A 13,234-nucleotide genomic window follows, 5' to 3' on the forward strand; every position below is an offset into this window, starting at 1 on the left:
AAAACTGGATGGATGACTTATTTATCGTATCACTGTATACTTAAAACAATAATTGCCCATTTCAGTAAAGTTATAAGCTTCATATTTAAACATTTTTGCATAATTTGTCACGAGAAATTTTTAAATGAGTTATCTAGTATATAGTCCCTACAAGTGGTCATTTTTATATAATTGCTCATATCTTGGGAAATAGAGGTCAGATTGGAATGAAAATTGATTCTATTGGGTTTTCGACTATGCTGATTCGATTGAAGTAAAAATTAATGTATGCTTCTATTTTTTTTCATAAATTTTTAAAATATGTTTTAATAATTCATGACTCATATTTTAAAAAAGCCAAATTCAAAATGAGTAATAAAATTATGTTTGGCCCATTAGAATCTATCATTTAGAATAAACTTTAATGAGATACCTATGTTATTTCAGCAATTATGCTCAAAAGCAAGATGTTTCTGCTTAACATTATTGCACTCGTTTTCCAATAATTTATATTTTACTGTTTGTTTGAAATTGATGAAATTCGGTATTTTGGCATTTCTTGAGATACTGAATCTAAATATGGAAGGAAAAAATGGGGTTACCATTGAACTTTCAAAAGTTGGATCTAGTTTTAACATCTAGATGACCTCATAAGAAAAAATGAACTTAATACATATGAAAGATCTTACACGAAGAAGAATGGTACTTTTTTTTACAATAAATAGAACCCAAGATATTTCCATCGTTCAGTTAAAAAATGTGCATACTGTACCTTGTTTGGAACATAGTGTGTCAATATGTAATGCAATATCCTTTAAGACCACACCTTTATAAAGATAATTTACCTAGAAATGTGGTGTGAATTACTTACAGGAACATTATCATGCTTAAAGGGAAGGGTATAGCTATGTGAGCTGGTTTCGAGACATAACTATATTATTCGAAGCAGTAGATTAAACAATAAAACAATTGTTTATTTACAAATATAAACGGAGGTAAAATAATACGCGATTCGGACGAGAGCAGGGACATGTACAAAGTTGCAACCGGAAAATATAAACAACAAAAGCTCTCTGGCCAGACGGCCTTGACATTGGATTTTTGTGGTGTTGCCACAAAGAGGAAAATAATTTTTTGTAAGTTATGGGAAGACACTACATTACTCCCCCTCTAGTGAACAGAAGAGAACGATTCGTAACGAGAAGGTGGTTTGATGGGTCTTCCAGAACGAGTCTGTCGTTGCGGTTCCGATTCATCAGTCTCTCCCGAAGTCTTTATTGTCGTGTTAAAATGAACCTTTTTCTTCGTATGAAGAGGTTGTGAAGTCTTCGGATGAGGTGCTTGATTTTCGTTAGGTTTTCCATTGACTTGAGATGAGTCGAAGTTCTCTGTGAAGCAGGGTTTCAACCGGTTTGTGGAAATGTTTTTTTCTTTGCCGTTTACTGAGAGAGTGTAATATTGCTCAGTCCTTGTGATGACTTTGTATGGACCTTCGTACGGAGCTTGAAAGGTTTTCTCACAGTGTCTGTACGAATGAATACACTAGGACAGGTGTTTAACGCTGAAGAGACGAAAACATGCGGTGTTGAATGCCTTGACGGCGGAGCTGGTCTAAGGTCCTTAAAATGGTCACGAAGATGTTGAATGAAATCAGAAGAAGATGGTGATGAGGCAGATGCATCGAGAAAGTCCCCTGGCAGTCGGATGTTCGTGCCGTAAACCATTTCAGCTGAGGTTGAGTTGAACTCTTCCTGGAATGTGGACCTTAATCCCAGGAGGACTGTAGGCAACACTCGAGTCCACTGCTTGTTGCTGTAACATCTGATTGCAGCTTTCAGAGTTCGATGCCATCTTTCGATGAAGCCGTTGCATTTTGGATTGTAAGCGGTGGTGCGCCGTCTTTGGAATCTGATTATGTGTGACAGTTCTGTAAAGAGGTGGGACTCAAATTGGGAACCTTGGTCGGTAATAATGACACTAGGAACACCAAAACGAGCGATCCATCCGTAGTATATCACAGCTGCCACTGTGTCAGCTCGAATATCTGGAACTGGTATGGCTTCAGGCCATCTCGTGAACCTATCAATCAAGGTTACGCAATACTGATGTCCTTCTGAAGAGGGTAAGGGACCGATGATATCCAAATGTATTTCGTCGAAGCGCTTGGAAACTGGTAGATAATGTCCCACAGGTGCTCTGGTATGCTTGTGTATCTTGGACTTCTGACATGTCAGACAGGATTTTGCCCATGTTTTGCAATCTTTTTTGATTGAAGGCCAAACAAATTTTTTGGCAATAGTTGTGGCAGTAGCTTGGACGCCAGGATGTGAAAGTCCATGAACAGAGTTGAAAACAGTTTTTCGGAAGGACTCTGGAACATACGGTCTGCTTTGTCCAGTGGAAACATCACAGTAGATTTGTAAGTTGGAACCAAAAACTGGAAATTTTTTAAGTTTGAGACTTGTGTTTGAAGAAAGTATTTTGATCAGTTCATCGTCATGTTCCTGTGCTTTAGCCATTTCAGTGTAGTCAACAGTTTGAGGCATATGAATTTCGTCGAGTCTGGACAAGGTATCAGCTACCACATTGTCTATACCCGAGATATGTTGTATGTCTGTTGTGAACTGAAATATGAAATCCAAATGGCGTATTTGATGAGGAGAAGCCTTTTCTGCTTTTTGCTGAGTAGCGAAAATGAGAGGACGATGATCAGTGTAAAGTGTGAATTTTCTACCTTCAAGGAAGTAACGGAAATGCTTTATTGTTGAATACGCAGCGAGAAGCTCTCGGTCGTACGTGCTGTAACGAGTCTGAGTTGGAGTCAGTCGTTGAGAGAAGAAGCTTAGAGGTTGCCAGTAATTCTTGACTTTTTGTTGAACAACTCCTCCAACAGCCATATCGGATGCGTCGACCATTACAGCAAGTTCCGCATCAGGAGACGGATGAGCGAGAATGGTGACATCAATGAGCTGTTGCTTGGTTGACTCAAATGCTGCAATAGCTTCTTCAGACCACTCGATGAGAGATTTGTCATTTCTCTTGCTGCCCTTGAGGTAGTCATTAATAGCTTGAGTTTTCGCAGCACTAGGAATAAATCGCCGGTAAAAATTGATTATTCCAAGATATTTTCGTAGATCTTTTATAGTCTCTGGTCTCTTGTAGTCTTATACAAATACAAATACAACGCCACAACAGGCAAAATGCCCAACGAGGTGGCTGATAAAAAGATGCCCATAAAAATATGGTTGTCATATGTTTCAAAAATACAGCAACCCAATTAAAAATGCAATTAACACAAATTACAAACAATATATACACATGATAAAATATTATACAATGCCCATAAAGAATACTTATGGTTGTCTTATTCTAAGAATGGATAGCTTCTCGATTTACCCCAACATGTTTATCGTATTTCTTTTTAAACGTGTCAATTGTGTTACAATTTACTACCTCCGGGGGTAAGCTGTTCCATTTATTAACAACCCTATTGGAGAAAAATTCCCTGCGACACCATAGCCTTGCATTGTCCCTCACCAATCGATACTGGTGTCCCCTTGTAAAAGCAGTCGATTGGCGGTGTACTAAAAGTTCATGGTCCATCCTATCCATCCCATTGAAAATTTTGAACACTTCGATCATATCTCCTCGACACCTGTGTTCATCCAATGTAAACATATTCAAAAAATGAAGTCTTTCTTCATAACTCAAGCCCTGTGTGCCAATAAGGACACGCGTAGCTCTTCTCTGCACCCCTTCAACCAAGTCTATGTCCCTCTGTAGGTATGGTCTCCAAAACCTTACAGCATACTCCAGTCCAGGGCGAACTAAGCCTCGAAAAAGCGGAAGAATGACTTTAGGAGAACGCGAAGAGACCTTTTTGAAAATGAGACCAAGCATTCTATTCGCTTTTTTGACAACCGCTGAACAATGTTCAGAAAACTTAAGTCGCTCGTCAATGAGAATTCCCAAATCGGTGACTCTTGGAAATTGGATGACATTGATTCGTTCGGATGTTGGACGGATACCTTCAGCAGTGATGTGATGACCAAGATAGGTGATTTCAGGTTGAGCGAACGAGCATTTTTCGAGATTGATTACAAGACCAGCATCTTTGAGTCTCTCGAAAACTTGTCGTAAATGGATGTGATGCTCGTCTACATTTTTTGAAGCAATCAAGAGGTCATCAATGTATACGAAACAGAAGTCTAAGCCTCTGAGCACACAATGGAGAAAACGTTGGAAGGTCTGTCCCGCATTTCGTAGGCCGAATGTCATTCTGGTGAATTCGAATAAGCCGAATGGTGTTGTGATGGCAGTTTTTTCAATGTCCTCTGGTGCAACTGGTATGTGATGATATGCACGAACCAAGTCGATAGTGGAGAAGATCGTGCAACCGTGCAAGTTTGATGAAAAGTCTTGCAGATTTGGAATCTGGTATCGATCCGGTTGAGTGATGGCGTTGAGACCTCTGTAATCAGCACATGGTCTCCAACCACCAGTCTTCTTTGGCACCAGGTGTAAAGGACTGGCCCATGAGCTCTGGGAGGGTCTGCATATTCCTTGTTGCAGCATATAGTCAAATTCCTTTTTGGCAATTTGCAACTTGTCTGGAGCCAAGCGACGTGTTTTGGCAACAACGGGCGGGCCTTTTGTGACAATGTGATGCTCGACACGATGAGGTACAGTTCTCATAACGGGTGATTCATGAGTCAAACAGGAAAATTCAGCCAGTAGAATTCTGATGCGGTCGTCCCTGGTGTCATGAGAAATAGTCGTCAATGCACAAGATGGACCAGCAACAACCCTGCCGGATGAGCTAAGTGAAGTGACAGAATCGACGAGGCGTCGGCGTTTGATGTCTACGAGTAAGCCGAATTCCTTGAGGAAGTCCGCGCCGAGTATTGGCTTGGACACGTCTGCCACGATGAAAGTCCAGAGAAACCTTCGTCTTAAACCAAGATCGAGGTATAGACGTTCGGTGCCGAAAGTTTGAACTTTGGTACAGTTTGCAGCATACAAGGAAAAATTTTTGTCTGGAAAGGGTCGTCGATTTGCAGTTACCGGTATCACGGAAACGTCCGCTCCTGTGTCTACCAAGAAATGTCTATTACAAGAACGATCGAATAGAAAAAGACGACTGGAGACTTGGCTGGCATCACACGTCGTCATTAGTGATGCCCTGGGTCGTTTCCCTGATTAGATGGGCTGACATATGCACAGGGCTTTGTACATCTCCGGGCGTCATCTCCGTAGCGCCTATGGTACCAGCAAATGTCCTTTCCACAATGGGTCACATCTCTGCTACTGCTCCGTTGAAATCGTGATCGACTGGTCGAGCGTTGTCGACTTTTAGCTCGTTTTAGTTCTTGCACCTCATTAGTTAATTTTGCGATCTGAGATGAAAGAGAGGTGAGGCATATTTCATGTGATGACTGAGACGCGTCATTTTCTGGTTTCGCGATCGCCATGATATTCGGATTCGCGTAATCACAAGTTTCGAGAATTTTATTGGCCATGTCGGCTAATTTTGACAACGATTCCGAGCTCACCGACAAGATTGCTTGCGCATGCTGTGGCAAGAGCTTCAGCCATAAGGATTTGAGAATGTTGTCGCTTACCTTGTTTGCCGCGAGGTTTCTCATCTCCCTGAGCAACTGTGATGGTCGACGATCGCCCAAATCTAAACCGGAGAGTAATTTTTTGATTTGGGTGCTCTCTGATTCGGACATTCTTGATGTGAGAGCCTCTTTGAGTGCAGCATATGGACGATTATTAGGCGGAGACATGACGATGTCACTGACCACGTTGAGTAGTCGTTGGTCCATGGTGCCGACCACGATGTTGTACTTAGTTTCTTCACTGGCCACTCTTGCCGTTTTGAACTGAGCCTCCAAGTGCACGAACCACAACGCTGGCGTCTCACACCAGAAGGGTGGTGGCTTGATTGCCACGTTGTCTGTTTGCAGACCTTGCGTGGTGGATCCATCAGTAGAATCGGTTGCCATATCGAGCGGGTTCGAGAAAACAAGGGTCACCAATATATAGCTATGTGAGCTGGTTTCGAGACATAACTATATTATTCGAAGCAGTAGATTAAACAATAAAACAATTATTTATTTACAAATATAAACGAAGGTAAAATAATACGCGATTTGGACGAGAGCAGGGACATGTACAAAGATGCAACCGGAAAATATAAACAACAAAAGCTCTCTGGCCAGACGGCCTTGACATTGGATTTTTGTGGTGTTGCCACAAAGAGGAAAATAATTTTTTGTAAGTTATGGGAAGACACTACAAGGGGATTGGGGGTTAAAACCCTCTCTTGAGCACAAGGTTGTTTGGTTTAAACCATGTTGGTTTTAACTATGGTTTATAGTTAAGGTTTAAACCAGGTAGTCTGGTTTTTTTCAAAAAATCACATAAAAGTAACCTAAATATAATTTTTTCCCTTGAAAAATATCATATTAGTTCATTATTAGCCAATAGATTTTATTCTTACTACATTTTATATTCTTGGAAAATATTCTGATGGTACATCTTTAAATAGTGTAAGATGATATAAGTGGTTTTTCAAAAAAAATCTAGTAAAAGTGGCCTGAATATAAATTTTTTTTTATATTAAGTGTCTTGGTTGCTCAAAGTTATATATAGAAGCCAAAATTTCTCATTCTTGCCACATTTTCTAACTATTGGCTACATTCTGATGCTCTATATTTTTAGCAAATTCATGAATAAAGATTGCATTACACATCTTGATGTAGTGGTGCATTATCTCACAGGGTTGTTTTTTGCTTCACAAAGAAGCAGCAACAGTGACAATATCATGCTAGGGACAGGTGGTCTTATCTAATAAAGACACCAGCGGCACCTAAGGGACACAAAAGACAAGTATTACTTATAGTTACATTACCTCACAGATATTTTCATTTTCTTTCCTATAAGAAGTAGCATATATACTGTATATCACCCAGTCTTAATATTCATTAGTTTTTTTTACTTTTACAGTCAAGGGCTCAGTCAAGGGCGTAGCGAGGGGGGGGGATGGCCGAAAAAAGGGAAAAAGATGGCCAAATCTATTCTATCAATTTGCCCCCCCCCCCCGATGATTATAATTAAAGTTTTGATTCCAAAACTGTAAACTGTACAATAAGAGGGGTACTGGTCAGAATAATTTGAAATTTGCATGAGTGTTCTGGAAATTTCTTTGGAGAAAAAAATAAAGTGCAAGTAGATGGTGGCCAGCAGTATAATATATTTTGTGCAACTACATCATTTCCACAGTTCAACAGCATCAGTGTGTGGATAGCGTAACTTTTATCAAGACGCACATCACAATACCAGCAAAGTAGCTGCTGAAGACCCATTTTGACATTGACAGGATAGCATGATACCTGGCCGGCCATCAGTTCCCCTGACCTTAACCCTTGCAACTTCTGGCTAGGGGGATACCTCAAAATCTTATGAACAGAGATGGGATTGCAAAACATTGGTGATGTGCAAGCACATCCACATCATGACCATGACATAGTCTGATCTGTTGTTAAACAAGGATTTTTGTGCTTTCACCTCATTGCCAGATTACGATGAATAATATATTTAATATTTCTTGAGTAAGTTGTAGTTATTTGTTCAATGACTTCATTTTTGCGATGTTTCCATGAATTATGAAATCGTGTAATGTTAAATTATCATTTTGCCTTGAATGGTTATCATTCCCATTCTGCAAGCAAATTTGATTTTGATGAGTGCTGTGCCATTAATTTTCCATTTTTAAGTTTCTTTCCCCCCTTTGCCATATAAAATTTCATTGCTTCAGGAATATTCATGTAAATTTTCAAGTCATTCTGACAATGGTTCTTCTATTGTTTTAAATTGGAACTTTAGTTATATATATAATCACCCTGTATATCGTAAATCATTGCTAATTAATCTGCATTATGTTCAGATTTCACCTAATTTTTATCAGTTTTTGTAAAATAGCTTCCTAATTAAGTGTAATGAAAGTGAGAAAACACCCTTTTATATATTATATGGTTAATAATAACATTAGCAATTTTCAAACACACAGTGATTTATTGAGTTCAGCAAAAAAATAATTAAATTGCTAAATTTGGTTTTTATTAAAATTTAAGAAATATTTCTAGATTAATTAATGTGGGAATAGTGTTAATTACATTAATAAGCATTTTATTTTAATTAATTATTAGAAGTTTAAATGATTTTTCACAAATTTTATTGTTTTTAATTTTAATACTATTTAAACCAAAAAACCCAGTTTTTGATTTTTTTCAAAAAAATCTGTTTTTTTACCAATCCTGCTTGAGCAGAGGTTATGATGTGTTTTTTTGTAGTGAAAAACACTACCCCTCCCACTATCCTGGGAAGAAAAAATATTGAAAATGTTCTTCCTTGAAAAAATCCTGCTTACACTACAGTATACATGTATTTTTATACCTTCGTCTCCATCAATTAAATTTTTTAGATACTTTTTCAATATCTTTCTAGTTTTCGTTTATCTGAGGGCATTTTTTTCCATCACCTGCCAAATTAGATTATATTTTAGCAGCTGTAAATTATTTTAAATTATTATCTTTTGAAGAGTGAAGAAAGAGGTGCTGATGGAACTCTCAGGTCTGGACCAAGGAGTCGCTCAGCTGAACCCAGTGTGGGTCGCCAAAACCAAAAGACGGTATGTAAAATTTCATATTGCTATTTTTCAAGGATCATAACTGGGATTTCCTCTGGGGGGGGGGTGTGAACAAAATTTGCTGCTTCTTCACCTTAAAAGTCTGCGAATTTTATAGTTTTGGTTGTTTTACTTAAAATTTGCTACCTTGCCCCTCAAGATTGCTGTCTACCCCGTGACCCTTCTCTATTTCTGGCACATCTATTATTACATTTTTCTGTAGATATTTTGTGTTGTATATAAAATAAATTACCAGAAAGATAAGATTATTCTTCATACTTTATGCTTATGTCAGATCAAAATAATTAATAATTGGTTTCTGACTTATCATGTCTATTTAAATAGAGATAGTTCAGAATTTTTGGTATTGGTGGAAAATAATTTTGTTCCTGTAAAATATATGAAAAATGATGAAAAATGTTAAAGGAAAACTTAAAATAAGGAAAATTTAAAAAGACAATGATCGACACCACATTGAAATACTCTAGAGAACCCTCATTAAAGTATAATTTTATTGGTTTCATTCAATGTCTATCAAAAAGTTCTATCACATTCACTGGAATTTTATTGCATCAATACTTTTTTAGATTGAAATGAAATTTTTATTATAAGTTGACTGATATTAGATGATAGAGAACAAATTATTTATTGAGTCTTAACTGTGATGAAACAGAAAACAGCTGAGATACCACAAGATTTTGAATCAAGTATTCAATTTCCGATTTTGTGGAATTGAGAGAGTTGCTGTGAGAATTTGAATAACTGCTGAATAATAACTGAAGAACAGCATTACCTGCATAACAGAGGGATCCTGGGAAATTTGAGAATGACATCTGTAAAATTCTTCAATTAGCTGAAATAACTAAAAAATTAGTGTAAATGTTTATTGATTTAAATTTGTATTTGAAGGACATTTGCTTCTCACTTGGGGTCAAAACATTCTTGGAGCTTCCCGCAGTTACTGATAGGTGGCTTGGTTGGGATGAGATTTATCTCATCTGAATAGGAGGGGGGGGGGGTCTTGTCTGGGAGGTTTACAATATAGGAGTCAGGTTTTTTACTCTCAGACCACATAGTCTGGAATGTGGGTTAGTTATTGATAATAACAGTATTTACGGGAATTACCCACTTCTGACTTGGATGGCTTCTCGATTGACATTAAATCACAGGACAAATTAAAATGTGTGCTAATAAATGCCAGGAGCTTGGGTAATAAGAGTTCTTTTTTAAGTTTGTGCAACTCTGAAGAAGGCAGAGGAGATTGAGACACCTGAGAAACGACAGCATTAGAACTCAACGCTTCTAATATACGATCAGCTATCTGAGCTAAAGAATTAAGAGGATCCCGGCAAATTGAGAAAATTTGTTGAACACTGACAGGTCATCTTTGCTGCCACAACGTGCTCAAAACATCACTGATTCTGTTATTAGACAGGTTTCGCATCTCGCAAAGTAGTTGGGATGGTTTTTTGTCGCCTAGCTCACACATGAAAAATAGATTTCAAGCGAGCAGTTTCAGATTGAGCAAATCGAGAAAGAATGCATTTCTTTAGAGTCTCATATAAATCGTGTGTGGGAGGATTATGTACTGAATCACTCATATAAGACAAGATTTTTGTGTCGAGAACGGAAATCACCAAATGAAACTTCGTCTTATTTGTGGTAATGCCTGCCATGATAAACTGGAATTTCACTTGAAGGAACCATAAATCAACGTCGGCTTCCCAAAATGGAGGCGCACCAAATGAAACACGTGAGACTTCGGCTCCCAAAAGGGAAAGTTCAGTCTAATTGGCAGTTGTTTGCAGATTTGCCCTTCGAAAGAAAGAAATTATTAACTCGCCACAAAACTGAAATTAAATCCAAGTTGCAGAGAGATATTCATGATCTGTTGTAAACGTACGAAACTGAACTGAAACAGCAGTTTCAGAAGGTAGTGTCCAATTGCAGAAGAAGTATCCCCTATGGAAAATAAGGTCACCATTATGGTTGATCCCACTGGTATGAAGGTGATGTGCTGACACTTCAATTCAAATAGTGACTTATCCGTTGGTAGCTCAGAGTTGACTCCATAAAATTGTTTGATTCCAGATAACGTTTAAATATACAGCTTATTAATTAGAAGAACCACACGGTAAGTTCACATATAAAAAGAAACAAGAATACATGGAAACATATAAAATGACATCTTGACTCTGCTAGAAACGAAAGCCCTCTTTCTCTCAAAACAGCAAAAGAGAGGTAAAGAAAAAAGGCGCTCATGAAACCAATGTATTGGCAGATTTATAATATTGGAATGTCAACACCTGCGCACTCTTGCCGACAGCACTGCTACAGGGGAAGTCATGTGTAACTAACCTCCTTTGCTTCTATGATCATGTGACTAAGGCTTTGGGTAATGGCAAAAATGTAGATGTTTACTTCGATTTTCGGAAGGCATTTGATGAGGTTCAACATAGTAAATTCTTGAAGTGTTTTTACACGAGATTGTGGGCAACTTGCTGAATTGGATAGAATCATGGTTGAGAGATAGGTCACAACGGTTATGGGTGAACAGTGAATTCTCTGATTGGACAGTCATCACTAGTGGAGTTCCTCAAGGAAGTGGCCTCAGCCCAATACTTTTTCCATTTTTTATCAATAAACTTGATCAGGGGTATTGATGAGATTGTTAGCAAATTCTCTGATGACGTGAAGCTAATGGGTGTAGTTGGAATCAAAATGATAGGGAGTTGCTCCAGACCCACTTGAACAGGATTGGAACATGCGCAAATGAATGGAGCATGAAGTTTAGCATTGACAAATGCATGGTCACTCATTTTGGTTTGAACAACCCACGTTTCTCTTACGAGTTGAATGGTGTCACTATCCCAGATGCAACTAGGGTGACCGATTTGGGAATCCTTTCTTATTGATGAGCAGCATAGGTTTTCTGAACATTGTTCAGCAGTGGTGGTAAAAGCGAATAGAATGCTCGGTTTTCTTTTCGAAAAGATGTCTTCGCATTCTCCTAAAGTCATTCTTCCTCTTTTCCGAGGCTTAGTTCATCATAGACTGGAGTACACTGTAAGGTTTTGGAGACCATACCTACGGAGGGACATAAACTTGGTTGAAGGGGTGCATAGAAGAGCTACATGTGTCCTCGTTGACACACGCGGCTTGAGTTATCAAGAGACTTCATTTTATGAATGTGCTTACATTGGATGAACGCAGGAGATATGATCGAAGTGTTCAAATTCTTCAACAGTATGTATAGGATGGACCATGATTTATTCATTCGCCATCAAACAACTGCTTTTACAAGAGGACACCAGTATCGTTTGGTAAGGGATAATTCTAGTTTATGGTGTCGCAGGGAATTTTTCTCGGTAATAGGGTTGTTAATAAATGGAATAGCTTACCGCCGGAGGTAGTAAATTGTAACACTATTGACACATTTAAAAATAAATACGATAAACATGTTGGGATAAATCGAGAAGCAGTCCATACTTAAGAATAAGACAACCATAAATACATTTATGGGTATTGTATAATATTTTATTATGTGTATATATATTGTTTATTATTTTTGTGATTGAATTTTTGATTGGGTTGCTGTATTTAGTAATATATGACACCCATTCTTGTTATGTGCATCTTTTTCTCTGTGACCACTTTAGGCATTTTGCCTGTTGTGGCCTTGTATTTGTACGTAAATGTGTTTTATATTGATTCCTTAAATTTTTATTTATTTCCTTTGACTTGTTCATGTGCGTTTATAAAACAATCTAATCTTTATTTTGTTAAAAGAAGAGGCTTTTTCTATTTCGTGGTACCATATTCTGTATTGATTTTAGTTTTATATGTTAATAATTTACTAGTAGTATTTAGCTTAATAATTATAATTTTGTAGGTTATGTTCCAGAGTTACCCACCACTGGTGTCTAGCGGTAGCGCTCTTATGCCCAAGACAGAAGAGCTCCCAAGTCTGGCAGAAGTGGCACAGAAAGACACCGAGTATCGGTCTCAGTTTGCATGGCCCCGACACTCTGGTGAAAGAGTATGTACCGCTAGAAAATCCATTTCTATGGGACTTATCAAGGCTCCTGATCAGTCAGGTAGACTATTATCTGTTGCTTTATTGCATTTTAATTGGTCTATTGATTTGCTTCTAGTTGTGATAGAAATTTAATCAATTTATATCTGATACATAAAATGCTTTAAAACAATTATAAATTTTACATGAAGTGAATTATATAGCTAAAATTTCTTTTTTTATTTCAGTTTGGCGGGGGGTTAAAACTAGTAGGAAAAACTGATAAGCTTCAGTATTAAATTTTACCTTTTTGCATCATTAGAAGAGCTAAGGGTCATGTAATAATGTTTGGTATTCGTCAATAAATCAAATGATTAGCTCAGCCTCCAATGTGTTTTAAGTCTATGATCCCACTCATTTTGTATAAGGTGGAATGCTGGTATATAGTGATTATTATATTTCCCCCCCCATAATCTGCATTCACTTCATTCTGCACTTTGACTGAAAAAAAAAATTTCTTTGCTGTTAGTTGATTTTTTTTTCTTTTA

General features: G+C 37.7%; 1 protein-coding gene across 4 annotated transcripts in view; it reads left to right on the top strand.

Moving 5' to 3' along the window:
- LOC149075268 (uncharacterized) overlaps window positions 1-13,234 on the top strand; it is a 67,043-nt gene that overhangs the window by 11,425 nt on the left and 42,384 nt on the right. For 3 of the 4 annotated variants that reach the window (XM_089242590.1, XM_089242592.1, XM_089242591.1), the window contains 2 exons: window positions 8,585-8,674; window positions 12,564-12,768. In XM_089242590.1, the coding sequence (XP_089098716.1) occupies window positions 8,585-8,674; window positions 12,564-12,768 (295 nt within the window). The remainder of the gene's footprint in view (window positions 1-8,584; window positions 8,675-12,563; window positions 12,769-13,234) is intronic. The other variant, XM_089242589.1, reaches the window with a different exon arrangement.

The sequence above is a fragment of the Pholcus phalangioides genome, unplaced genomic scaffold (genome assembly GCF_987345545.1).
Source record: "Pholcus phalangioides strain wild (caught in Gottingen) unplaced genomic scaffold, Ppha-v1.0 ptg000015l_1, whole genome shotgun sequence".
Classification (NCBI taxonomy): Eukaryota; Metazoa; Arthropoda; class Arachnida; order Araneae; family Pholcidae; genus Pholcus; species Pholcus phalangioides.